General features: G+C 61.3%; 2 protein-coding genes across 5 annotated transcripts in view; one reads left to right on the top strand and one right to left on the bottom strand.

Moving 5' to 3' along the window:
- Positions 1-2858: 2858 nt before the first annotated feature.
- SLC6A8 (solute carrier family 6 member 8) lies at positions 2859-11150 on the top strand. The gene is made up of 13 exons (XM_077889927.1): positions 2859-3135; positions 4776-4907; positions 5939-6188; positions 6613-6745; positions 7406-7540; positions 7623-7726; positions 7811-7935; positions 8333-8445; positions 8565-8702; positions 8783-8885; positions 8962-9062; positions 9146-9316; positions 9680-11150. Exons 1-13 carry the CDS (start codon positions 2874-2876, stop codon positions 9818-9820), a joined length of 1908 nt encoding a protein of 635 aa, XP_077746053.1. The 5' UTR covers positions 2859-2873; the 3' UTR covers positions 9821-11150.
- A 3773-nt stretch (positions 11151-14923) lies between these two features.
- Positions 14924-27522, bottom strand: part of BCAP31 (B cell receptor associated protein 31) — a 35139-nt gene continuing 22540 nt past the window's right edge. For all 4 annotated transcript variants that reach the window (XM_077889662.1, XM_077889661.1, XM_077889663.1 and 1 more), the window contains exons 5-8: positions 18244-18379; positions 17255-17378; positions 16394-16494; positions 14924-15314 (exon numbers count right to left, since the gene is read on the bottom strand). In XM_077889662.1, coding sequence (XP_077745788.1) covers positions 15276-15314; positions 16394-16494; positions 17255-17378; positions 18244-18379 — 400 coding nt within the window. In that variant the 3' untranslated portion in view covers positions 14924-15275. The remainder of the gene's footprint in view (positions 15315-16393; positions 16495-17254; positions 17379-18243; positions 18380-27522) is intronic.

The raw sequence follows: 27522 nt of genomic DNA, 5'->3' as shown, positions 1-27522 counted from the left end.
AGGGGAGGAAGCCACCAGTGGGGTCCGGGCCCGGGACAGCCATGGGGGTGGCATCAGCACCTGCCTGAGGACCACTGGGGCGGCGGCGGAGGGAAGGTGCAGCCCTGCCAAGTCGGGTCTGGGGCCTGTGGCACCCCCAGATACGGAGGCCTACGGAGGCCTACGTGGGCCTAGATGCGCCCCGTGAAGGCCCCCCTGGGGCCCTGGGGGCCTAGGTCCTAGGGGTCCTGGAGCTCAGGCAGGCCATTGTCGGCATCCACCGCGCCCTTCCTGTCTCCCTTTGGCCCCCTGCAGGCCAGCCGCCCTCCCTCCTGACACCCTCTAACCTGGCAAAGCCAGCAGCAGCCTGGGTGGCAGCTCACTCGCACTTGTGCCACTGGCCTTTGAACCTGCCTCCCCTCCCAGGGGAGACAAGAGTCCCCACCCTTGGCTCCTGCAGGCCCTTCGCAGGCTCCCCAGGCCTGGCCCTTTGTCCCCTCTGCCCTCCCAGCAGCTGAGCTACTTCCCCAAAGTGCCACCCACTTGCCGGCGTCCTTCTCCAGCCACCGCCTTCTCCCCCCACCAGTCTCTTCAGATGAGCGAGATGTTAAAATTCTCGAAAGAGCCGCCTGCACCCGGCCACGTCCGCACTTCCCCTGGCTCCTCAGGGCGCTGTCTGACCTCTGCCCGAACCTCTACATCACAGTTGCCGCCCTCACTCCTGCAAGTGCTCCCGGCCCCTCCTCCCTCCTCCTCCCCCTGGGACAAGATCCTCAGCCTACTTCCTTGGCTCCTCTTTCCTCGCACAGGAGCACAGAAGGGCTTGCGGTCCCGGGCTGGGGCTGCTCGTCTTTCCCCCGTCCGTGCTCCCCGCGGCCCCCCTGCCCCGGGCCTCCCACGGCCCCTGTACTTCTCCGCGGCCCCTTTGTCTCTGGGCCAGCGTCGGTCCGAGTCGGGGCCAGAGAACACCCAGGTTAGGGGTCTCTGATGAGCAGTGCAGCCCTGCTGCCTCGAGGGTCCCCGAGCGCCCTGCGCCCCCACCCGACCTAAGCACAGGCCACCCTGGAGGCTCCTCCAGCGACTCTGGGTGGAGAGGCTGCCCCTCCCTCGCCGGCAGGCTCAATCTGGCTCGGCCCAGAACTGCTTTTCTTCCTAAAGCTGCTGGATGGCCGAGGGTTTAGCTTAACGGGATGAGCCATCTGGGGACTACAGCCTGGTGATCAAAGTGTAGGACCGGTTGGGGGCGGGGGGCGCACTTCACCTCCCTGCCGGGACAATGACCCTTTCCTCCCCCCGCCCCCCCCACGCCCATGGCTGCTCTTGGCTCTACAAAATCCCCAACTGGCTGCCCCGTGCCGGTGGGGAAGTGGCCCAACACCCTTGCCAGGAAGGCCCGAAAGTCCCTGGAGAGAGAAGCTCTGCAGGTGGGGAACTGGGGCCTCCCAGCTGACGCCTGGGGGGAGGGTCTGTGCAGCCGACAGGCACCAGGGGGCAGCCTTGGCCTATTCCAGCCGGAATCTCCTGCGGGTCTCGCGGGAGTGGGGGGCAGCCAGGGTCCCCGGGACCCCTCCTTGGTGACAACGTGTAGCTTTACCGGGCAGGCTTGTCTCTGCCCACTTGGGAGACTCATAGAGAGACCTGTCACCCCGAGAGCTGGGACCCCGACCTCCAGCTCCCAGGGTTCGTTCGCTGGCTGCCAGGAGGAGGCAGGTGGTGCCCGTGGCCAAGCCCCCCAGCACACCTGGAGGCAGAGCCGGGGTCAGCCTGTCCCTTGCCTGGAGCCGAGGGGTCCCTCGGGAGGCCGGAGCGGCCTGCAGCCCCCCGGGAGCAGGGAGCCGGGAGCCGCAGGCCTCCTACCAGCACTGGCCCAGGCCCTCGCTGGGGGTCAGACCAGGGTCAGGGAGATGGCACGGCCTGCGAGGATGGGGAGAGCAGGAGGGGCCCAGGATGGCCGCAGGCAGCCAGGGGAGTGGCTTTCCTCGAGCCAGGAAGGGAGGCTGGGAGGGGCGCCCTGGGCGGCAGGCGGGCCCAGGTGAACCTGGGGCTAGGCGCGGTGGGGTCCCCGGAGCGAGGCACTGGCGGGCGCCCCAGGTAGCAGCCATCCTGCCTCCCGCTGGAGCCGCGTCTCCTCCTCGGGAGGAGGGAAGGAGGAGGTGGGCGGAGTGACGGGGAGGGCGGGACGGGGGGGAGGGGGACCAGCCCGGTCGTGGGGGTGGGGCGACAGTGACATCACCCCAGAGTCGGTTCTTAAGCGGCAGCCGATCGGACCGGGAAAGAGAGGGACGGTCGGAGCGCGGTGGCGAGTCGCTGAGCCCGCCGCGGCCCCGAGAGCGGCTGGAGCCGCCGCCGCCGCGAAGGAGGGGCGAGCGCGCCCGAGCCGTCGTCGCCGCCGCCGCCGCCGCCGCCGCCGCCGCCGCCGCCGCCGCCACCGCCGGAGCCGCGAGCGAGCCGGGCAGCCGCGCCGGCCCGGACCGGGGCGGGGGGCGCGGGCCGCAGGCCCCTGCTCCGGCCGCCGCTTGCAGACCGTGGGCGCCCGATGCCGCCCGCGCCCCGCTAGGCTGAATCTCGGGCCGGGCGAGCCGCCGCCGCCGCCGCCCGAGCCGCGGGCAGGAGTCTCGGGAGCCACCGCCGCCGCCCGGCCGGGCCCCGCCGCCGCCCGCGCGCCCCCGGGCCCCCGACACACATGAGATTCTTCAGGCTCACTTTCAAGTGCTTCGTGGACTGCTTCTGACCGCGCCGCCCCGCCTCCCCGACCCCCGGCCCGGCCGCCCCCGGCCCCCGGAGGGCCCGCGCCTTCGGGGCCCCCCCCGCGCCACCGGCGCCCCCCGCCGCCCGCCCGCCCGCCCCCGCGAGGCGCCGCGCCCCCCGGCCCGGCCGCGCGGCCCGCCGGGGCCATGGCGAAGAAGAGCGCCGAGAACGGCATCTACAGCGTGTCCGGCGACGAGAAGAAGGGCCCCCTGATCGCGCCCGGGCCCGACGGGGCCCCGGCCAAGGGCGACGGCCCCGCGGGCCTGGGGGCGCCCGGCGGCCGCCTGGCCGTGCCGCCGCGGGAGACCTGGACGCGCCAGATGGACTTCATCATGTCGTGCGTGGGCTTCGCCGTGGGCCTGGGCAACGTGTGGCGCTTCCCCTACCTGTGCTACAAGAACGGCGGAGGTGAGCGCCCCCGCCCCGCCGCGGCCCCGCTCCGCCCGGCCGGGCCCCCGCTGCCCCCGCCCCCTGCCCGCGGCCGGCCCCAGCGGGGCGCAGGGCCGAAGTCCGGGGGCCGGGGGCCCGGAGGCCGCCCCTCGCTGGCCGCCGCCGCTCGGTGGCCCGGGCTGGCGGCCTCCACCCCCCTGGCCGGTCATGTGCCTGGCAGCGTGTGGGGGGAGGGGGCCGGCGAGCCTCCTGCCGAAGCCCCGGGACTGATTGGCCACCGAGGTGGGAAGGCCAGGCCTGCCCCTGGGGGGCTCCCAGAGGTGAGGAGCCCAGGCTGCCCCCGCTGCTCGGGCACACAAGTGGCACATTGTGCGGGGCCCCCACGTGTGCACACACGAACACACACACACACAATGGGCTACTCTGTCCCTCCCCCTGCCCTCTCCTCCCCTCCCTTCCCTTCCCCTCTCTTCTCTTCCCCTCCCTCCCCTCCCCTCCCTCCCCTCCCTCCCCTCCTCCCCTCCCTCCCCTCCCCTCCCCTCCCCTCCCCTCCCCTCCAGCCTGGGCCTGGAACACTGGGTGCCTGAGCCAGGCTTGGGTAGCCTGCGGCCTGGGCCGCCTGGCGCCGCCGCTGGACACGCTGCATGCACAGCCCATGCCCGCCTGCCCGGGCCCAGCTTAGCAACAGCGATAGGCACCCGTGTGTCCTGTGACTGCAGAGCGGCACTGGGGTTGGGGGGAAGCCACGGGGACTGGGCGATGGCTGGGAAACTGAGGCCCAGAGCGAAGGCCTTGGCCCAAGGTCACGCACAAGAAGGATGCTGGGACCAGGAGCCAGGCAAGCTGCAGCCAAGCCTGACTTCTGAGGAGTGCAGAGCTGAGCGGGGCCGACGGTAGGGGGCCTGGAGACGGAAGGGGGGCAGGCGGGCTGCTGGTGCCCAGCTCCCCTGACACCCCCCCCCCCGGCCTATGCCCTCTGGCCCTGCCGCGCCAGGGGCCTCGAGCCCCACTCACCAGACATTGTTGTACCCCACTTCATCTCCCCCTGTCCTTGCTCACCGACACCTCCAGACACCCCCTATGTTCCCTGGCAAAGGACTGCCACTCAGCCACCCACCTGCTCTCTTCCCCGGACCTTCATACTTGCAGGCGACTGCCTGGGCACACGGGACCCCAGGGCTCCTGTCCTGGCCCCAGCCAGCCAGTCCCCCAGGCCTGAGTGCCAGCCACAGCGCACGTACGCGCAGGAGCACACATACACATGCCCGTCCTCCCCTGCGCTGCCCAGCAAACAGGGAACTGCGACACGAGGGTGTGTGTGTGTCCTCCACGCCTGTTAGGTCACCGTAGGTGAGGGTAGAGCCAGAAGCCTTGTGGGTATAGGGCCCCCTCCCACCCCAAGAAACAGGGTTGCAAGGGCCGAGGACTGCTACAGCCCTCCCAACACTCCAGCCTTCTCCCCACAAGGCTGTTCACCTTGCACCTCTGAGTCAGTGGCCACCCCCTGCACTGATTCACCCAGTGGGAAGTTGTGATGGGGCCAGGGTGGGGCCCAGAGCTGGCTCCACCCTGACCTCCCAGGCCTTCGGAAGGCGGCCAGCCAGCCAGGGGCTAAGGGGCTGCCTGTGCAGGTGCCCACCCTCTGCTTCCTCCCCCAGGTGTATTCCTTATCCCTTATGTCCTGATCGCCCTAGTTGGAGGAATCCCCATTTTCTTCTTGGAGATCTCACTGGGCCAGTTCATGAAGGCCGGCAGCATCAACGTCTGGAACATCTGTCCCCTGTTCAAAGGTGAGCGGCCCCAGGCTGGTCCCTCTTGTCCTCTCGCTCTGGGATCCCTCGCCCTTCCCACTGCGAGGGCAAAGCTGGCACCCACTTGAGAAATCTTGTCCTATCTCAGCACTAGGCTGGGGCTCCACGGGGGCCCGTCACGTCACGAGGGGAAAGCTAGAGGACCTGCAGACCACCCGCATGATCTTGGGCAGGTGGGGACGGGAGCCAGGGACTTGGCCTCTCCGCTGAGGCCAGGACGCCCAGGCCCGGCAGGGCTGAGAACAGGCCCTGCCAAGCACACTTGGCCCCCCGAGGCTGAGTGGCGGGTGCAAGAGCTGACAGCAAGACACGCCGCCAAGGGCCTGCTCCCCCAAGGCCAGAGGGCCAACCAAAGGAGCTTGGATGGGAGCCATGCAGTCCAGGGCCTGGAGGGGACTACTGGCAAAGGTCAATTTAGAGCTCCTTGGGCGTGTGGGCAGTGCGCTCCCATTCTCTCAGGCCCTAGGAAGTACCCTGAGGAAGAGTCAGTGATTGGCCAAGGTTGCCTGCCGAGACGGAGAGGGGGACTATGTCCCAAACGGCCCCAGGTCACCAGGAAGCCCCCAGCCACTGAGGACTGGAGGCCACTGGGGGCCCAGGTGGAGGCTTGGCCCTCCCTCCACCACCATGGTGGCAGTGGGACCCAAGAGGAGGGGACAGGTGTGTGAGGCTAGGGAACTTACAGGACTGAGGCTGAGATCGGGGCCAGAGGGGAGGACTCGAGGGAGGCTGCAGGAGGTGAAGCCGGGAGCAGGGGCAGGTCTCTGCTGGCGGGGAGGCTGAGGGGGCCAGACACAGATGGGGGAGCTGCCCTGGTGTTGCCACACTTGCACAAGGGAGTCCAGGGTCCAGGGGGCTCTCTGCATCTGCTGTCCTCCCACTCCCCACGATCCTCCCACCAGATCTTCGCAGTCGTGCTCTGGAGGCTTCTCTGAGCCTGGTAGGGTAGATAAGCAGGGGGGTGGGGGGGGAGTGGCTCGTGAGAAGCCCACGCAAAAACTCCTCCCCAGGCCTGGGCTACGCCTCCATGGTGATCGTCTTCTACTGCAACACCTACTACATCATGGTGCTGGCCTGGGGCTTCTATTACCTGGTGAAGTCCTTCACCACCACGCTGCCCTGGGCCACATGTGGCCATACCTGGAACACTCCCGACTGTGTGGAGATCTTCCGCCATGAAGACTGTGCCAATGCCAGCCTGGCCAACCTCACATGTGACCAGCTTGCTGACCGCCGGTCCCCTGTCATCGAGTTCTGGGAGTGAGTCAGGCGCCTCTGGGCCGGGCCCTGCCTGTCCCCCGCTGCGGGCTCCACATATGGCCGGAGTCTGCGTGTGCTGGGGCCCGGCCTGTCTTCGGGGAGCCCCCAGCACAGCCCCTAGAGGAGCGGGAACGGGTGGACCTGGCTCCTTCACGTCTCAGTCCCAGGCATTGTCACTCCATCGTGCCCGCCAGCCTGGGAGGGGGTGGCTCGCGGGCATGCTGTGGGTGCTGTGGGTGCCTCGGGTGCTGCGAGGCCAGGCTCCCAGCCCTACAGCCTCCGGCCCATTCACGCTCACACCCTGCAGCACCTCCGGGCCCCAGGCGTGGGAGGGAGGGGGGCTGGACGGGGCGCACCGCCCCCAGGGCCGCCCCTAGCCTCTCTGCCCGCTGCCTGCACCCCTCATGGACCCTCCCTCCCCCAGGAACAAAGTCTTGCGGCTCTCCGGGGGCCTGGAGGTGCCGGGGGCCCTCAACTGGGAGGTGACCCTGTGTCTGCTGGCCTGCTGGGTGCTGGTCTACTTCTGTGTCTGGAAGGGGGTCAAGTCGACGGGAAAGGTACGGCCGGAGGCTGGCAGGGCTGGGGGTGATGGCCGCGGTGGGGGTGTGGGGGGGAGGAGGGGCGCCCCTGCCAGGGACCACTGCTGCAACGGGAGGGGGCCGGGGCCCCAGCAGGGCGCGGGTCGTCGAACCCAGGCCGCCGGATCCCCACCTGTGGCTGGAGGGCCCGGCCCCCCTGCACGCTCAAGCCCGGGAGCCTTCCCTCCCTCGGGGGAGAGGCCCAGGCGGCAACTGTCCCTTGTCAGTGAGGGGCCACCCCGGCTCCCCCACTTGCTGTCCGGGCCTCTGCGGGGACCTGGGCTGCGGCTGCCCTTCCTGCCTGGCCCGCTCCGCTCCGTGCGGCGGGAGGCAGAGGTCTGCGGTCCACGTGGCTCTTGCCCCTGTCCCTGGCTGGATGCTGCCTCTCTGGCATCAGGGGCCCAGGGGGCGTGGGCCCTGCCCCTGGCCGTGTCCCCCCCACCCCCGTGGGTCACCTGCGCGCCGCGGGGCTGCTGCTGCTGCCCGAGCCGAGCACACAGCCTCCCCGGGAGGAGCCGAGGCCTCGAGGAGGACGGCGCGGCCGCCGGCCGGCCTCCCGCTGGACCTCGGAGCCCCCGGCCTGGTCCCCTGGCCATCCCGCCGGGCCGGGGCCCCCTCTGAGCCGCCCGCCCCCCGCAGATCGTGTACTTCACCGCTACCTTCCCCTACGTGGTCCTCGTCGTGCTGCTGGTGCGCGGAGTGCTGCTGCCCGGCGCCCTGGATGGCATCATCTACTATCTCAAGCCCGACTGGTCCAAGCTGGGGTCCCCGCAGGTGAGGGCACGTGCGCGGAACGGGAGGAGGGCGCGGCCGGGCCACACAGCCCCTCACACCGTCCCGGCCGGCCCCCCCGCAGGTGTGGATCGACGCCGGGACCCAGATCTTCTTTTCCTACGCCATCGGCCTGGGGGCCCTCACGGCGCTGGGCAGCTACAACCGCTTCAACAACAACTGCTACAAGTAGGTGCCGCCGCCGCCGCTGCCCCCCCCCCCGGCCCCCGGGAGGCGGTCGCCCTGACCCGCCCCATGGCCCTGTGTCCCCAGGGACGCCATCATCCTGGCACTCATCAACAGCGGGACGAGCTTTTTTGCTGGCTTTGTGGTCTTCTCCATCCTGGGCTTCATGGCCACGGAGCAGGGCGTGCACATCTCCAAGGTGGCCGAGTCAGGTACGGCCCCCCCCCGGCCCCGCGCCCGCCGTGGCCCCCCGTGCAGAGGCGCCCTGGGGAGCGGGCGAAGCGCCCGCCGCACTGGCCGCGTCACCCTGGGCCCGGGGAGGCCCGGCCGAGCAGCTGCACGGCCCAGCTGTCCCCGCCGGCTCGGTGCGGGAGCCCGGGGCCCCCGGCCACGCGGAGCCTTGAGCCCCGGGCCTCGGAGAATGCCCCGCCCGCGTGCCAGAGGCTGCCGAGGAGGGGGGCCTCGGGGCCACCGGTGACCCGGGACGGGGTTCGAGTCGATGCGGGAGGGCCCCGGGTGGCCGCGCCGTCCGTGGGCATGGGAAGGGGAGCGGGGCGATGGTGCAGCCGGCGAGGCACCCGGGTGTGCAGACGTGCCCTCCCCTCCCAGGGCCCGGCCTGGCCTTCATCGCCTACCCCCGGGCCGTCACGCTGATGCCCGTGGCCCCGCTCTGGGCTGCCCTGTTTTTCTTCATGCTGCTGCTGCTCGGCCTGGACAGCCAGGTTTGCAGGGGGCGACAGGGCGGGGGGGGGGGGGGGGCGCTGCGGGAGGGCAGGGGGTGGGGGGGTGGCAGGGGGGCGCTGGCGTAGGCGGAGGGCGTGGCCTCAGCGCCCGGCCACAGTTTGTAGGTGTGGAAGGCTTCATCACCGGCCTGCTCGACCTCCTCCCGGCCTCCTACTACTTCCGTTTCCAAAGGGAGATCTCTGTGGCCCTGTGCTGTGCCCTCTGCTTTGTCATCGACCTCTCCATGGTGACTGATGTGAGTGGGGGCGAGGGGGGCCGCCCCGGGCCTCTGGCCGCCGCCGCCCATCGCCTTCCCTGACGCGGCTCTGTCCCCAGGGCGGGATGTACATCTTCCAGCTGTTCGACTACTACTCGGCCAGCGGCACGACCCTGCTCTGGCAGGCCTTCTGGGAGTGCGTGGTGGTCGCCTGGGTGTACGGTAGGTGCGGGCGCAGGGGCGGGCGGGGCGCGGCCGGGGCGCGGCCGGGGTCTCCAGCTGCAGCCCTCCCGCCCAGGAGCCGACCGCTTCATGGACGACGTCGCCTGCATGATCGGCTACCGACCCTGCCCCTGGATGAAATGGTGCTGGTCCTTCTTCACCCCGCTGGTCTGCATGGTAAGGGCCGGGGGAGGCGGGGGCGGGGCGGGGGAGCAGCGCCGAGGGCCCGCCCCCGGCTGAGCAGGGGTCTTCCCCCTCAGGGCATCTTCATCTTCAACGTGGTGTACTACAAGCCGCTGGTCTACAACAACACCTACGTGTACCCGTGGTGGGGCGAGGCCGTGGGCTGGGGCTTCGCGCTCTCCTCCATGCTGTGTGTGCCCCTCCACCTCCTGGGCTGCCTCCTCAGGGCCAAGGGGACCATGGCCGAGGTCAGTGTGCCCTGCGCGACACCCCCCCGCCCCCGGGCCGAGGCATCAGCTCCGAAGTGCCCGGTCTCCCACCCGCTAGGATGCACCAGTGCGCTAGAAGTCTCCGGGCCAGCTGGGGGAGGGTGGCATGGAGGGGACGCAGACCCTCCGGGGCCTGAGGTCGTGGCGGGGGGAGCAGAGGTCTGTCCCCGGCCTCCCACCCCTTCCCTAGTCAGAGAGCGGGGTGCAGTCAGTCCCCACAGCAGGAGGGGCCCCTGTCCCCAAGCCGCGGCAGGTGGTGGGCAGCGGACAGGCCAAGGGCCAGCATGCGTGCCCCCTCGACCCCCATGGCCCGGGGACTCAACGCGTCCCTTTCTCCCGCAGCGCTGGCAGCACCTGACGCAGCCGGTGTGGGGCCTCCACCACTTGGAGTATAGAGCTCAGGACTCCGACGTCAGGGGCCTGACCACCCTGACCCCAGTGTCCGAGAGCAGCAAGGTGGTGGTGGTAGAGAGCGTCATGTGACGGGCACCCGGGCTCCCATCACCAGCTCACCCTCTTGTAGCCATAGCAGCCCCTGCTTTAGCCCCCCCACCCCTCCAGGGGGCTTGCCTTTCCCTGACACTTGGGGTCTGCCTGGGGAGGGGGGGAGGAAGCACCACGAGTGCTAACTAAAATAACTTTTTTTTCCATTTTTAATAAAACGCCAAAAATATCACAACCCACCAAAAATAGATGCCTCCCCACCCCACCCCCCAACCAAGCTGGTACACACGCTGCTTCCCAGGCCCTGCCGACCGCCGGCCCCCTCGTGCCCGCTGCAGATGTGTCTCCCCAGCCCCACCACGCCTGCCTCTGGGGGGGGGGCCCACCCTGGAGGCAGCAGTGGCGGGAGGGGGGGGACACAGGGCAGGGAGGCGGGGGAGGGGCAGCAGAACCAGAACCAAGGCTGCTGTTTCAGCTGGGCTAGACCCCTCTCCCCGTCCCTCTTCTAGAAGCTTAGAGAGCCAGCCAGCAACGGAACCTCCCGGTTCCCGCGCCAATTGCCACCAATATCAATTGTGTGAGCTTGTGTACGAGTGCATGTGTGCGTGAGTATGTAGGTAGGGTGAACCTAGATCTCTCTTAGCAAAGGTGAATACCAGGTGTAAACTGTGCCTGTGGGCAAATGAGGCTTGTATTTTGCACATTTTATAAAAACTTGAGGAAAGAGATTTCTGCTTGTATATTTCTAAAGAGAAAACAGCCCCTCCTCCCTCCCCCTGCCACTCCCCACCCGTCCCTTTCAGCGTCCCCTTAGTCCCCTGCCCCAGCCAAGGAGTGTGAATTTATAGATCTAATTTTCATAGGCAAAAGCTTCAAGCCGTGGAGCGTGCGAGTCTGTCGCGTGGGTGTGCATGTGTCGTCCCCGGCCCCAGACTGGGGGGGAGAGTGCACGGCGGGCGGCCTCCGGGGACACCCCCCACGCCCCCGCTGCCCACAGGTGGATGCGGTGCCGGGACCCCGGGGCCGCTCGCCTGGCACGTGCGCCCTGCCCCCGGGGCCGGGCACGACCGCAGGGATCTGAGGTGGGCACCAGCCGGGGAAGGGATCCCGGGCCGGGCTCCCACCTGCGAGCTTAAAGCTGATGCGCTTCCCACGTCTCGAGTCTTCCATGTAGCAGCTTTAATTAACCCACGTGTGTGTCACGTCCGATCCCGAGACAGCCGAGTGGACCCTAGAAAGGCTTCCCCCACGCCACCCCGACGTCGGTCGGAGGGGTGGGACCGGGTGAGGGTGGGGGTCCGGCGGGGACATTCTTACTGTGCTAAAAAGCCACTGCAAACATAGCAATAAAAACCTGTCATTTTCCAAAGCTGCCTCCTGCTCCACCTCTGCTTGTCAGGAGGGGGGTGTGCGGGGAGGGTGTCGGGGCTGCAGGGGTGGGGTGGGGGAGGCCACCTCCCCTCGGGCTTTCCTCGGTCCCCGCGCCCACCCGGTGCCGTTCCGGGAGCTGGGAAGAGAGCAGGTACTGAAGCTGGCAGAAGCCTTTTCCCCCCGGAGCTGACATACTTGGGGAGAAAGGATGACGAGGATGGTAAAGAGGAACGCGAGGGTGGGAAGTCGTGGGTGCTGAGATTCCTGAAGGTTGCCCAAATGCTGCATTGAACAGGTGACCTCCGGAAGGGAAGGTGAGCAGGAGTGCTGGCACGGCCAGTGACAGCTGCAGCAGGACCCAAGAAGGCGAACAGCACTGGGACCGGGGTGCTAGCACCGTAAGGGCCAAGTCTTCAGATTAGGGACCCATGTGCAAAGCGGAGCCAGTGGAGGTGTGGATGGCTGTGATGAGGGGTTCAGACAGGAGTCAGGAGACTCCGTGAGACACAGATCCTGAGCTCTTGGGCACCAGGAAGGGTGGCGGTGGCAGGCCCTGCACCCAGGGACATGAGAGAGAAGGTGTGGGGGTGACGGTGGCAGCTAACTGGGCCTGCTGTATCAGAGATGTCGCCTCAGTGCAAACATCCAGTCAGCACGTGGACAAGGAGTCTGGACTGGAGAGAACAGTAGCGGTTCTCAGCACAAACACAGCCCTGACAGCCCCGAGCCGCCCCGCCAAGCTCCCCACGGGTGACTGAGAGCAGGGGCAGAGGGAGAAGTGGCCCAATCACCCGGCCCTGGGGCCCTGGGACACTCACAAGGGGGCAGAGAGGGAGCTGGCAGTGGAGAGGGGGGAGGGGCAGGAGGGACCCCGAGAGGGGAGGGTGGCCTCCTGGCACAGGAATGAGCACCCCTCTCCCGCTTCCACGCCACCCCCCCCCAGAGGGGAGATGGTTAGGAAGCTGGGGGTGTAGGGTTGCGCTAGGGGACCACTGATGGTCAAGGAACAGGAGGCCCTGAGAAAGTTTGCTGGGTCCGGCAACAGGGTCCCAGAGACCCACACAGGAGGCCCGGGGTGCTGGGTGCATGCAAAAGCTTGACCGGAGTGGGATTAAGAAAGGCGGTGTAGAAGCAACCCAAGTGTCCATTGATAGAGGAAATGGATGAATAAAATGTGGCCTATCCACATAGTAGAATATTATTCAGCCTTAAAAAGGAAAGAAACGGGGCAGGGCACCTGCCTGGCCCAGTGGGAAGAGCGGGAGACTTGATCTCGAGGTCGTGAGTTCGAGCCCCACATTGTGGGTAGAGATTCCTTAAATACCTAAAAGCTTTAAGGAAAAGGAAACCCTGACATGTACTATGATGTGAAAGAACCTCGAAAACATGCTGAGGAAAAGCAGCCAGACACAGACGCTGGGGCAGTCTGCGTCCACGAGGTACACAAGAGTGGTCACACCCACAGAGAAAGAACGATGGCTCGTCAAGGTTTGGGGGCCTGGTGCGCACTCTGGACGCCAGCCTGGAAGGAGTGGTGGCCCCTCAGAGGGACTGGCTTGCTGCCCCTGCAGTTCCTCCCTGGCCAGTCCCTGCTCTCCAGCAAGGCATGGCCCCCCCTACTGAGGAGGAGCTTTAGCCCTCAACTATACAGCCAAGGGTGGGCCATGTCTGAGGGTCACCAATAACCAGGGGACAGGTCCCCACAGAACTCAGAAAGGAACACTGGCTGAGCAGGCCCGACTGCAACTCAAGCCGGGCCTGTGCTGGCATGTGGAGGCGCTTCCCCAGCGGGCCATGCGAGCAATGTCCCGGGCCCCTCACACATGCCTCGCCCTGTCGACTCCTCCAGCAACAGCTCCTGCCTCGTCGTCCACAGAACAGAGCCTGCAGCCCAGGGTCATCCTCAGGCCTGCTCTGCTCCCCACCCTGGGCTCACACCAACTCCTTACCATCCCCACTCCCCCAACTACAACTGTACCTTTGGCTCTTGCCAAATGGCCTATGAGCCACCTGCCACAATGCCACCAGACTCCGAAAACATCAACATCATAAAAAGGGAAGTCGACAGAGGTTGGACTGCTTGGCTGGGGCCCTGAAAGCAGCGGGTAGTCACCATTTACTCTGGAACCTGCCCCTGTGGTAGGGGCTTCAAATGTGGGGTCTGGCCATCTAGTGGGAGACAGGTAAGGAAAGCAGTGAGCCCTTGGGGCACGTGGGTGGCTCAGTGGGTTAAGCATCTGCCTCGGGCTGGGGTCACGATCCCAACATCCTGGGATCAAGCCCCACATCGGGCTCCCTGCTAGGCGGGGAGTCTGCTTCTCCCTCTGCTGCTCTTCTCCCTTTCTCGCTTTCTCAAATGAAAAAATTCTTAAAATATTTTAAAAAACAGTCAGCCCAGGACTTGGTACGTACTGGGCTACCACAGCCAGGGGAGGGGGCACAGGGGGGTGGTGCAGGCCCACTCAAGAGCAGGAGGCTGCTAAAAAACGGTGCTTGGAACAACCTACGGGCCAGTTTCTGTGGGTGGTCCTCCAGTTGGGGCTGTTACCCCCATCCTCATCTCATCCCCCCCCCCCACCCCTGGCGGGGTATGCCAAAAGCAGCATGGTGCAGCATTCTCTTTGCTTGGCCCAGGGCCTGACACCATGGGGGTTCAGGGGCCACCCGAAGCTGGCCAGGGAAGAACCCACAGTTTGGACTCTGGCCTCTAGAAATTCATAGAACGGTGAGCTCAGGGGGAGGGCAAGGTAGTCAGGGAACACTTCCTGGAAAAGTGGGACTATCCCTCAGCCTTAGCATAGCAACCACACAGCCTCACCCACAGTCCCCCACCCCTACCACCCATCAGACACCACCTTGCTGTTCATGAAAGCACAGGGAGGGGACACAGGAGAAGGCAGCCACTGGCCCAAGGCCTGGCCAGGAGGAGTAGGAGTACAAGCTAGCCACTAACACGAACATCTCCAGGGGCTCCCCAATTCCAAAGAAAATACCTCCAACCTGTTCTTTTTGCCTAGTCCTCAGGGCCAGCAGAGGATGAGCACTGCATCGAAGACAGGGGCTACAGCAGCCCCAGCCACCCAGGCCCTCAGGCTGGTCTTGAAGGCCACCTCCTGAAGCTGGCCGGTGGGAGGGGGCAGGGAGGGAGACTGCCAAGGGGGGAGACCACAGCAGAAGCAGGCTCTCCAAGCAGGTACGCACGTCCAACATGTTCCCAAGGTTGCAGGTAGCAGAGGGGGCACCCTCCCCACCACCTAGCTCTATCCTGGGCCAGTCATAGGTCACTGTCAAGGGCAAGTCTCCTGTCTTAGTAGGCGTGAGTCAGAGGTCATCCTGCAAACCTTCAGGAGGAAGTGGGGCAGGGAGTGACTGGTGGCACTCTGCCATGTTCTATCTGTCCTAAAATGTGATGAACAGGACTCAGAGGAGGCAGGCAAATCTGCCACCCGGAAGCCCCAGCAGTTTACTGAGTCTCCCAAGATTCCGTGGACCCAGTGGCCAACCCAACAGGTCAGACACACCCCAAGTGGTCATAAAATAGGGCCTGCCTGGGGAGCAGAAGGCAAAGGGACAGGGAGAGCAAGTATGAGCCTGGGCCCAACCTAGGATGAGGGGGTCTTTAGAGATTAGTAAATTGAAAGAAAATAACCTGAAGGCCTCTAGGACCCAACATTGGGGGTCTCTATCAGAACTCCCCGCCACTCCCTTCCTGGTCCCTCCAGTGATGGGAGAGAGACGCGGCTTCCTGGTGGCCTCAGTTACACGCACGAATCATAGTCACATAACAACGAACTTTATTGCCCCAGGAAAACTCTACTCTGCCTGCACCGTCTACCCTCCTGCAGGATCAGAGACAAGGGGCCCTGGAACTCCAAACAACACGCAACACAAAAGAGGCACAACCCAGTGGGAAGCAATGCCTGCCTCATGCCTGGCCGGCTGGGATGGCAGCAAATTCATCCTGCGCAGGCAGAAACTGGGTCCCCTGGGGTATGCCGGGAGAGCGTGGAACTGCAAGCTGTGCAAGGGGACAGGAAGCAGAGGGGGCGAACTGAGGTACCGGGGAGGCCGGGCTGCAGGCAGCAGCGGGCACAGCCCAGGTGGCAGGTGGGGAGGAGCAGCCTCACTCCTCCTTCTTGTCCGTGGGGCCATCCACCGCTGCCTGGAAGGGACAGAAACCACAAGGCAACGGGTCGACAGGGTGCACCCCTCCCCTTCACCCCCTAGCCCCTTCACCCCAAAGGCCCAGCTTGCTGGCTTCTCCCCAGGTAACAGGTACCAGGTGAGCAAGGGACCCCACCTGCAGCAACGCCTAAAGGCCTGCCCAGGTGATTGTGGACCCTCTCTAGCAAAGGCTGTGACCCTAAGGCCAACCAGAGGGGTGTAGCTGGGCGCCTCTGCTGTCACGCTTCTCTTTAAGCCACAGGACCCCACACCAACCGCCGTCTTGGGCCCGTGGCAGACCCGGCATTCAAGTCCCTCCCAAGTCCCAGCTCAGGCCCTGCACAATTCTGCACATCTTTTATGGGTCCTGCTGGTGATCCCACCCTACACTGAGGCCAAGCAGTCCTCCTCTGGGGCCTGGGCCCTATCTCTTCAGCCACTGTGGTGGCCAAATTTAGGCCAAGTGACAAGGCAAATTGTTAGAACTTAGGGGCATTTACATGGCCCTCAGGCCCAATTCTCAGGCCACCTGAGCTTCCAGATTCAGCCAATCTGAGGACTCTTGACAGGTCCTAGGAGGGGGGTGGGGCAGGTAGGCCGCCCCAGCCCTGCATCACCCCCACAACCCACATGCAGAAGAGGCAAGCTGCCAGTCGCAGAGTGTCCCTGCAATGGACCTGGACCAGTCAGGAGCGCCACACCACAGACCAGGTACACGTGTGAGGGAAGGTGCTCTTCTCAGAAACACTGATGCCAGGCATGAGGGCCCACCGCACTACCAAGGCCACTTTAGCAAGTGGCTGCCATCTGCCAAGCCACACCCCTCCTGCTAGAGAAAGAGTTCCAGCTGCTGAGCCCAAACTGGCACTGCTTGGCAGGCTCTTCTCTAGACCCAGAGTCAGCAGCAATGGAGGAAGAAAGGGGGAACGGGGGAAAGAAAAAAGCAGCCAGCCCCACCACCAGGGCCTCTTGAAGGCTCTGTCGAGGGAGGCCAGGCTGGGGATGAGCCCGCTCAGTGCTGCTCAGGGTGCGGGGGGCAGATCCGACCCGGCAGAGCAGAGCACACATGCCACTGACCTGTAACTTTGCGTGCTCCTCCAACAGACGGTCATACTCCTTGGTAAGGCCCTCAGACTGCTTCCGCATGGCCACGGCCTCGCGTTCAGCTTTCTCTAGTTCTGGAGATGATGCAGATAAGGAGAAAAAGAAAACACAAAGATAGGGATTAGTTAGGAAGAAAAAATCCAGCTGCTGGAGACACCAGAGACAGGTCTGAATGTGTCCCCACTGAGGCTGTCTAGGAGGGCGCTCCTCTCCAGAAAAGTTCCCCTGCCAGCTGTAGGGCGAGCCCCTGAAGCAGGGGAGGGCTGGCCAGCACAGATGGGGGAAGCGGGAAAACACCAAGGACCCCCTGGCCCATTTGATGGAGGGACTCCAAGTGGCCCTAGGCATGGGTGACTTCGGGGAGGCTGTGGGCCTGGAACCAACAGTCTGAGAACATTGAGGTGACAGCAGGAGATAGGGAGCAGAATGCTGAGAGCAAAAAGCGTGTTGGGAGGGGCTTTCAGGAAGGGAACAGATGAACTCTTCAGTAACACTGCCAGCCGTTCTGGGGTAGCTTCCCGAGTTTTCCCCGTCCCTGCCCCAAGGACACTGGTGACACTGCCACATGCGGAGAGCACTGTTCCCTGGGCCTATTGCTGGCCAACATGCTCCAGAGCTAGTCTCGGAGCCCCTGGGACACCCCGGGCCTCCAGACAGAGACTGCACCACTGAGCCCCAGCAGCTAGATAAGCAGGGGGCCATTTGTATGTTCTCACTCAGCTCCTGAGCCCGAGTGCACATCTGTTATTAATACTTTGGCACAAGAGGGGCAGCCAGCACTGGTGGAGCTTCCAGACTTTCAGGGGCTGGGGGACACCTGAGGACAATGCTCACTTTGCTTGTTGATGTCTAGCTCGTCCTTCAGCTTCTTCAGATCAGCCTTCAGGCTCCTGTTCTCCTCTTCTACCTTCTCCTCGGCATCCTTACCATCTAACTTGACCCCGCCAGCAGCAGCTTCCTAGGAAGAACGCCAAGGGCACGGGTTACTTGGGCGGGAGGGAGGGAGGGAGGGAGGGAGGGAGACAGGCGATCCAGCTCCGTCTCCCCCACTGAGTGTGATTCCTCAAGCTGCACTGGGCACTTGCCCCTTCAGAAATGTCAGCACAGAACTGGGCCACTGCTTGTTCCCAGCTACCAGGCAAGGGGAAGGGCCAGCAGGGCCACCTGCCACACTTCACAGGCCACACACCCTACCTCTCTTCCTTAGCAGCACTGGGAGTTCACCAGTCCACCCAATGACTCCATCTGCTACCTTCTGGAGACTTTTGCCAGTCACCCCTAACTGACCAATGACCTCTGTTCCTCTCCCCAGGCTCCACAGCTCACTCTGGACAGAAGCAGCAAACTCATCCCTGCCCGTGCAACTCTATCCCTCCTGTGGATGAATCCAACCCCATCTACCCATCTTCCCAGCTTAGCTCACACCTCACCTCCTCGGATAAGCCTTCTGAGACTGGCCACTTCCCATCCCTGTCTTGCCCTGAGCTGATACAATCCTCAGGAAACCACAGGCCTTATCTTGCATTCTTCTATGCTAACCTGCCCATGGTTCTTCATAGCACAGGGCTCAGCTCACCAGAGTCAGTTTTATCAGGAAAGAGTCTGACCTGGATGTAGCACATAGAGACAAGGGAGCAACGAGAGTGCCCCTTTCCCTGTCAAGTCCCACAACCTCTCCCTACATACCCCCACTGAGAACCACCCCTGTCCCTTCTACCCAACCCCTCAGCTTTGCCAACAGCTGCAGTGTCACACATTTCTCAGTGGTGACACTGCGGCCCGGAGGGAATGTCACGTGGCAGAGTCCAGCAGGTAGAACTCACCTTCTTCAGCTGGTCATTCTCTTCCATGTACTTCTTGGCCGCCTCACTGGCACTTTCTGCCTGCTTTTTAAAGGCTTCATTGGACGCCAGCAGCGTGGCCTGCTGGGAGATGAGAGTCACCAGGCGTCTAAGCAGGCTGCAAATGAAAAGGAAGGGAGAAGTGAACAGAAGCAGCAAGGGAAATGGCTGGCATGAACTTCTCTTGGTTGCCCCTGCCCCGAGCCTGCCTCCAGCCTAGACCTGTCCTCTTGGATTGCCAGAGCAGCCAAGCAAGATGCCGCCAGCCTGGGTCTGGCAACAAAAGGGAAAAGGTGGAGCCTAAGAACCATCTTCTGCCACCAGAATGATTAATACTACCCCAAAACAGCTGCTCGAAGCTAAGGCTGTCCTTCAGTCCCAAAGGCACAGGAAGCAGCAGATTGACAGGATACCCCAGGCCAGGCCTGGCTACAGCTGGAGGACCCTGAACCTAGCCCTTTCCAGCTCAGGGCCTGGATGTTCCAGAGAAGCCACAGCACCATCTTTCTAGCTGTGAAGTCAGGCTTGCCCTGGTAAACGAGAGCAGCCAACGTCCAGAGGCACTTCCAGCTTCTGGTCCAAATCCTCAACACCCACCTCATAGGGTAGGCATGATCACTGCCCCATTTCAGAGAGGGGAAACTGGCTAAGGCAACTGGTAAAGGTCAAGAGCCAAACATGGACACGGCAAAGCCCCCATTGTAGGCTGTCTGACCCCAAAATCCAAGCTTGGAACCATCACCCATTCTCAATTTGGAGGGAACCACTCCCAAGCCAAGTAAGAGGAGGACAAAAATGACTCTTTTCTCTACACATGGTCTACAGGCAGCTGTTAGAGAACATTGCTACAACAAGGTCTTCTGGGGCTGGAGGAACAGAAAAGGAAGCAGGACCCAAGCATACATCTCAGGTCCAGACCAGCCACGAAGGGCAAACAGGTGGCAGCTGGGGGCACCTGCCACTCCATTTCCCTGATAGCCAGCCCTGTCCTCGAGATGTTACCTGACAAGAGAAGAGAGGAACAGAGAAAGGCACAGCTCAAACAGTAAAAAAAAGAAAAAAAAAAGAAAAAAGAAAAAAATGGGGTGGGGAGGAGGGAGGGCACATTCCCCACACACCTGAGACAAGAGGCCCTGGCTGGTCATAGCTATGAGGAAGGCACCTATAAGCACCCCTGGGGAACAGGGAAAGACTGCTTTGTACAGTGTTTCCACAACAAAGGGCTTGCTCAGAGGAGATAAAGCAGCCTTGGATGCCTACTCCTGGGCCAGCCTTCACAGGGTTCTCGTGGACACCTGTAGTTTAGACGGCCCGAGGGCATGGGGCAAGAAACCGGGCGCACTCCCCTGCTGGCATGGGCTGTGGCACAGACTCCGTCATGAATAAGTACCGGGCAGGGGCAGGAGAGGTGGGCACACAGGGGCTCTCAGAAGCCCATCATGCTTCCTGGTTTGCGGAAAGGCTCCAGGGGCCCCTGGCAGCATGGGGAAAGCCAGGCTGCTGGTTCCTGGCAGGATGGGAGAGTTTCCAATGACATGTGCTCTCTAAAATTAGCAGCTGGACCTCGTGGCCCAGGGCTCAGGTTTCCCTGTCTCAGCCCCTGACTATACACCAGCCTGCCCCCCACTGGGCTGGAGCCCTGGAAGAGGAAGGAGCTACCAAGCACCCCAGAAGCCAGAGAGAAACAACACACTTGACTTATGTCAGCAGGGCAGAAGTCACCAGAGGGACCCAGAAAGAAAGGCAAGTCTGACTAAGCCCCAACCTCCCTATTCTGAGCACTCCGGCAGCTCTCAGCAGATCCTGGTGATGTTGAAGAGGCCCCTCCTCCCAGATGGCGACAAGCTGGGGGGAGGGCACGTGTGCCACCTGGTGGACCCAGCAGGCAAAGATAGGGCAAGTAAGCCCAAGAGTGACACACCTCCTGTCACAACAAGGCCAGGCAGGTGGCCGACAAGAACAGGACTCCAGCAGCGTCGTAAGTGACCATGGCTGTCCCCCAGGTTATCCAGGGAGGCCGGGCCCAGGGTGGTGGTGCCAACAGTAGCAATGCAGCAGGGGTCCGGCTTTCCTCAGTGCCCTCCAAGCCCGTCCCCAGCTATGGAGAGCCAGGGCTACCACCATGAGCCCAGGCAAACACAAAGACCCTAGCACAAGAACTGATCAAAGAGCCTCCTGAAACCGCAGACTGCTCCAGCCCCGCACCCAGGCTCACAGCCCTTCCTCAGGATCTCTCCCTCAGTGCAGGACAGGAGCCACCAGAGCAGGCGCCCTCCAGCACCTGCCAACCCCAGAGCCTGAGTCCACATCCTCCGGCTTCCTGTTAGACCTGTTCCTCCAACCCTGCCCTGGACAACTCTGCTATGCTAATTCTTCCCTCCAGGATCCTTGTTCTCAAGGAGCTCTCCCTCCTGCTGGCCCAAGCCACTCTTCTCCTCTCTTCCTTCCCTCCCTCCATTTGGCAACCTACACCAACCTAGGACTTGCCCTGCTCAAGTCACTACCAGGACCACCGCTGGCCTAACCACCTGCTCCAAGGAGTGCCCTGAAACCTCTGGAGCACTCGCTCGGCAGCACTTGGCGCAGCTGATAGGTGGCCCTCCTTGCAGGATTCTCCCCCGCCCCTGACTCAAGCAACCCTCACTGCCCACCCATCTCATCACTGACAGGGTTCATTTCAGGCCAGGCCCTCACACCCAACTGTCTCCTAAAGGCTGGCCCCTGGGGGTCCTTGAGCCAAGCACAGTCGGTCTGTACCCCCCTGTACTGAAGGGTGTAGCCGGTCTACCCACAGTCTGCATGTGCCCCATCGCGCCCTTCTCCCCCCAGCCCCAGCCCAGTCCTGTCCACATCACCTCCACACAGACCACCTCCAGGTCATCCCCACTGCCAACGGGGACGGCCTCAGTGTTCGTGTCCTGGGTGATGAACAGCTCCCAGTAGCCTCCTTCCTATCCATGACCATATGGCTTTGCAATCCACACTCCAAAAGCAAGCCAGAGTGATCTTTCTCCGAGGCAACCTGATCACGTCACCCCTCTGCTTAAACCCTCCGATGCCAGTTTGGGCCTTCTCCCCCTGCCAACCATGGAGGGCCCTGCTCTGCTCCAGGAACACCAACGGCTAACTGTTCTTGAACACACCGGTTTCTTGCTCGCCTGGTCTCCATGCCACAGCACTCGTCTGTGATAGCCTCCCCTCTTCTGATGACTCAGACCAACTCAATCACCACCTTCCCCCAAAACCCTTTCCTGCCCCTCCTGGGTCCCCGTCTCGGCTCTCCCACAGCATCTCCGCACACCCCCACGTGGCTGGCCACACTGCTCTTACTCTGTGCTCCCCGTTACCACCTCTCCAAGTCATCCTCTGTTCCCCAAAGCCACAGCTCTCCCTGGCTCTGCTTTCCCTCTGCCCAGCCACAGCAACAAGGACACAGGCAACAACAGGGTGACAGGAACCAGCAGTGGAGAGGTACAGTGGAAAACCGTGCTGATGAGTAAGCCAGGCTTGGGACTGCAGTGGTAGCTAAGAGGCAGGTGGAAAAACACTCAGCACCAAGGCCGGGGGGCCTAGGGCCAAGCCAAGAGCAGCGAGCCCAGGGGCTGGCCTCCTGGAACTACCCTTCATATACGGGGCCCAAGTCTTTGCACCTGCCCCCAAGACATCATCCTGGAGGAAAGGCTGATGTACTGGCTTTCTGCTGTCTCCTGCCCCTTAACCTCCAACACTCTCTGCTCTACTACCCGAGTACTATCACGCACAAAACTGTTCTGAGCCATCTGTTTCTGGACAGCACATGAGAACCCACAAGCCAAAGGGATTTGCTGAAGTACAAGGCTGACAGAGGGACCCAGGGACCAGGTTAAATGCACCCAGTGATGGATGGGAAAGCCAGCACACAAACCTTAAGAACACCTAGATGTGTCCTTGGCAGACCAAGGTCATCCCCAAATACCTGAATTCAACTCAGCTTTCTTGTAAGATGTTCTTGGACTCTGAGTGGAGCTCTCATGCTTTTATAAAAGGTTGAATAAACAACAGAAAGAGAGAGAAACAGACTCTCTATGTGGACACTAAAGAAACAGTGCCAACCATATCAAGTAGGGAAGACGAGGTTCATATGTGCTTTGCACCAATCCCATCTCCCTCCTGTGGGCAAATAGAGGAGGCAAACATTGGCTTCATAGGGTGTGAGGCACAAGCAAGGGGAGCATTCTCCAAAGTGCCAACTAAAATTTTCTATGGTTGTGGTAACACCCTCACCTTGACCCTGTTGCTAATACTGCCCGCTTAGCATTTACCAGGGATCTCCTAGGTGCCATGCCCACAGGTGAGTTGGGTCACTGAGTCATTGGGACCCCAACACAGGGACAAGTAGGCAGGCAACTCCCCTTCAGCCCACTGCCCACTGGGCACAAGCTAGTGTCACAGTGCCACCTGTTGACTTTCCAGGCTGATTGCAACCCTGTGCCAGACGAAGCTTGGCAGGGCTGCTGGTGGGTTCTGGGTGAACCCAGCCCACCTGTCCAGGAAAAAACATGGAGAAGAAAGGAAAGGCCACCCTGACAAGGAACCAAAAGCCAGGTGATGTCCCAAGAAAGGCTTTGGGCAAAGTCGAATGATAATAATGACAGAAACGATCCCAGGAAACACACAACCTTAAACAGTTTAGAATCATGAGAAGAAGGCAGGAGAACAGCAGAAATAGTTTAAGATGCAGGGAAAGTCACCTCAAATGGCCTCTTAGCTCTCATGTACAGAGGTTGTAGAAAATGGGGAGGGGGACTAGGATGAGGATAAATACCGATGCTCACCTCAACTCCAGCTCATGGCCAGGGAGTGCTCACCCACCCTGAGGCCAGTGAAGCCAGTAGGAAGGGACAGGAGCAGAAGCACGTGGCCATGCACCCCCTAGAGCTAAAGAGAACCAGTGGACAGGAGCAAACTATTTCTTGAGCTTTCTCATGTTGCTTTCTTGAAACCTGTTAGGAGAGCTGTGTAACCCAGGGGACAGACAGCAACTGAATGAGGGCAGACAAGGAGGGTTCAAATATGCGGGTATCCTACCTGGTGACTGGAGAAATTGAGGAAGTGGGAGGAAGGGAGCCATCAGCCCTGGGTGTGCCCAACACAGTAGTAACTTGAGTCGGAAGGAAACAAGGCAGTGCCTCCCGCAGGCAACATGCCATGCTCAGAGCCTGGGAAACATGCTTGGACCAGGGCATCAGCGTAAAGGACTGAGAGGTGGCTTCAGCTATACTGATGATGTGGACGCCACCTGCCACATGTGTCCTTTTCAGTTTAAATGAATTAAAATGACTAAGTGGCAGGCCCAATTCATCAGTGATACCAGCATGCTCCTTCACAGCCTGAGCACCTTAAGCCTACACACTAGAAACCTGCTCCCCACTCCCCTACCCTTTGCCTCAGAAAGGGGCCCTCCTGGAACGTCAGGCTTTTTCAGTGACCTTGGAATCAGAAAGAAGGAATCTCTGTTTGCTTGGCACCCTGCCCCAAAAAGGAGGAGCTCATTCACCATCTGCTTCTAGAGCATGAGGAAGAGAATTCTTCAGTCCCAAAGAACTGAACGATCTGTATTTTAAAAGTTGACGCTTGTTCCAATGCACGTCAGATGGTCTTTCCTGGACAACGTGTAGAGAACTCCCCCCCCACCTGCTTTACTGCTGTCCTGTCATGAGAGTCCCTTCTGGCCCAGCACCCACAGGACACTGCATGCTGTAACTGGGATGAGTGGGCCTTGGGCAGCTGCAGGGAAGACTTCTGTAAAGACTTACCCAGTGCCTAGGTCTGCAGCACTTTTCTATTCTAGTCATAGTCTTAGAAAAATGACAACAGCCAATATAGCAGCAGATGGAGTGAAAGACCAATAGAACTGAAGGCCAAACCCAAACCTGATGTTCTGTGATGGGGCCTCCACCCAAATCACTTGATCTTCCAGCAGGCCTGAGCATCAGGATTTTAAAAATCCCCTAGTTACCTTATTCTAGACAACAATTTAAAGAGACAAACTATAAAAACCTAAACCCCAAACCTGCATGGCAATCAGGGAACCGTGAGTAGACACTACCAAGTTTACATTATGAACTTGTTACTATAAAGTTCTTATAGGTGAGATGTTAATGTTGCTTATGATTTTATTTTTTTAAAAGGTTGTATTTATTTATTCATGAGAGACACACAGATCAGCCTGCACTGGGCTCCACTCAGTGCAGAGTCTGCTTGAGACACTGCCTCACCCTCTGCCCCATGCACTCTGCCCTACTAGGGCGTGTGCGTGCACACACACTCTTTCTCTCAAATAAAAATTAAATAAATAGAATCTTTTTAAAAACCCAAATAATCCACAGCCAGGGCACAGTGGAGGTGGGGAGATAAAATGGGAGTGGCCAGGAGACTCCCACTGCTGAAGCTGTCATGTTGGGGAGGTGGGGGCTATCCTTTTCTGCCTCTATAAATGGTTATGTCATCTACGTCAACAAAGCTAGTAGCAGCCCCGGGTTGTTTCCAGTGCCTGGCCAGTGCTGAGAGCCCCCAAGTACCATCTAATTGGGTGTCCTCAGGATGTGTGTCCCCCAACCCTCTCTGTTCCTACTGCATAGCCTATCTCACTCTACTCTGCCACCCCCATGCCCAACTCAGAACACAAGGTCCCTGAGGCCAAAACTGGGCCTTTTCTTCTCTTAGCCTGAGCTTGGCATAGCCTACCACACAGTTGGGAAAATCCCACAAAACCCTTATCACTATTCAGGGGATACTGAGAAGTGCTACCATTTACTAAATACTCCCCATGTGCCAGAAATGATGTGCAGAACATCACCCGAATCACCTCAATCCTCACACCAGGGAAAAGTTCAAGAAGTTAAGTGACTTTCCCAAGGTTACCAAACTGCCAATAACAGACCCAGGATCCAAACTCAGGTCCAATTCCAAATCCCACTCTGGTCATACCAGCCTGCCTCTCAGGGCATGGGTCATTATGGAGAGGAGGGGGAAGTGGCCATGGTTAAAGCATGACAGAGCCCAGACTGGCCACTGGCCCCTGCCCAGAGTGTATGCACGCACGCACGCACACCCCAGTCGTGACATAGGAATTAACTATCTGCAGAGCTGAACATCAGGGAGATGCAGCGCTGACCTGAAGGCAAAACAGAACCCCTTGCTTGCCTCAGAGGGTCTGGATGGATTTTACCCTGTGGGTTAAAAGGGACTCGACTGCCTTCAAACAGACAACCTAGCCTTCAGATCACTGGCCATGAAGGAGAGGAACCTGGCAGAGAAGCACAAAGGCAGCCCCATCTGACTGCAGGGGCTGACTGCAGTGACACCATCCAGCCCGGTGGGGTAGGCAGAAAAGAAGAGATCCCTGTGGATCAAATTCAGGTCATTACACATGGAGGGGTGGACCTTCCTGCATCTGGATGGTGAGCACTATTCTGACTCTAACACTTTAGCAAAAGTAGAGAAAAGTGTGGCCCTCTGAACACTCGAAACAGCCCAGTAGGAGCTGCCGTGTGGCTACACTCCCAGCGACTCCAGAGGGACGATGGCCAGCTGCCAGTCTCCAAGCAGGGATGTAGAGACCAAGGATACGAGTGTGCAATAATAATTCACTAGCCAGAGCCCGCAGCTGCCCAGATCAGCACTCAGAAGCAGCCTGTCTCAGACCAGGGGCCCCCAGTGAGCACTTTGGGGGAGTCTAGACCCTGTGTTTTTCTAACACCCCTGGGGTCCCTATTGTGGGAGCTCAGGAGACCTGAAGAGGTGGGCTTCCAATCTACAATACCTGGCACAGCAGTCTGACAAGTTCAACCTGGGTGCAGGCCTGACGCTGTCCCAATCTCCCTACCCCTACTATACAGTCCCTAAGGTTTAGGCAGCCCTTGGCGTGTGCCCGGCCCTTGGCGCAGAGCTGACTGGCCTACAGGAGAAAAGACCAGGTTCCCATGCCGCCCCTCACAGGCTGCCCGGCACCTAAGCCGGCTAATGGCGCAGACCTCACAGAGTAGACTCAGCATTAAGAAACCTCAGAGAAGCACAAAGAGGTGATGTTATTAGCTGGGCCACCATGAGAGGGGGGTGGGTTTCCAGGCAGAGGCCACAGAAACACTTGAGGATGGAGACCCATATGGCCAGTTCATGACCTGGGGAGGCCAGAGCACAGAGCAGAGGGCTGCAGGGAGGGATCACATCCTGAAAAAACTGGGTGTCAAGCGTTTATGCCAAAGGTGCTAGGAAGGCACTGGAAACAGGGGTAGCAGGGTCAGTTTTCCAGGGAAAGGGGGACCAACTGGGGGAGCAAAAACAGCATCAGGAAGCCCGGCTGGAACAATCCCAGCACCACTGGAACAGCGGTTCCAAGGACCAGGAGAAAGGCAGGCTCAGGAGGTCAGAGCCCCAGGCTGTTGAATGGGTATAGTTTCACTTTCATAAGGTGAAAAGAATTCTGGAGCTTGGTTGTACAACAGTGCACAGAGACTCAACACTACTGACTCGGACACTGAAAAATGGTTCAGATGGTTAACTGGACAATACGTGTAATTTTACCACAATTTAGAAAGACCCACATGGGAAGATCACATGGGAGAAAGAAAAAGGACAGAGCACCCCCCCCCCCAGGCTTCTGGGCTGGGAAAGCAGTTCTCAAACTCAAGAGAAAGGAGCACAAGGACCTGGGCAGGGAACAAGCTGCCCACATCAGCGCTGAGGCATAGTAGACACAAGACCAAAGCCCAGACCCCGCTCCCACCACTGCAGCCAACTTGTTTAAAGATGCAATGCTTTCCTTAAGCATGAGGCCAACTTCTCCAACGAGGAGGCCTGCTCCACCCAACTCCACACCACCACATGCTCCTGCCCGGGGGCCCTGTGAGGAACCAGGACTGCCACCAGTCCCTCTTCTGAGCATCCCTCTCTTCCTCTGTGTCACCCACATCCTCCAACCTGCAGTCTCTAGGTCTCTACCCCAGGCTTGCCTCTCCTGGCATGTTTCCTTTCCCCTCCATCTCAAGGGAAGTAGCCGTGCTGCCAGCACATCCCTCTCCCCTTCCCTGAAGCTGCCACAGCACGCCATCCTGCTGACCAGCCACCTTTCAGTGAGCTCTGCTGGCTCCCTCTCTCCCAGCGCATCTCTGGCACTGCCACTCTGCGAGTGCCCCCCGGCAGAACCACCAGCACCTCAGCCTCAGAAACCTGGCATTCCTACCAGCTTCTCCCCTTCTCTCGTCAATACCCCTCCAACTT

The sequence above is a fragment of the Canis aureus genome, chromosome X (genome assembly GCF_053574225.1).
Source record: "Canis aureus isolate CA01 chromosome X, VMU_Caureus_v.1.0, whole genome shotgun sequence".
NCBI lineage: Eukaryota > Metazoa > Chordata > Mammalia > Carnivora > Canidae > Canis > Canis aureus.
The sequence above is the reverse complement of the archived record's forward strand: the minus strand, read 5'-3'. Positions and strand labels throughout refer to the sequence as shown.

Coding starts and splice junctions, on each gene's coding strand:
- SLC6A8 (XM_077889927.1), top strand. CDS start 2,874: ATGGCGAAGAAGAGCGCCGAGAACGGCATCTACAGCGTGTCCGGCGAC. Junction 4,908..5,938: donor CATCTGTCCCCTGTTCAAAG/GTGAGCGGCCCC, acceptor ACTCCTCCCCAG/GCCTGGGCTACGCCTCCATG. Junction 6,189..6,612: donor CCTGTCATCGAGTTCTGGGA/GTGAGTCAGGCG, acceptor TCCCTCCCCCAG/GAACAAAGTCTTGCGGCTCT.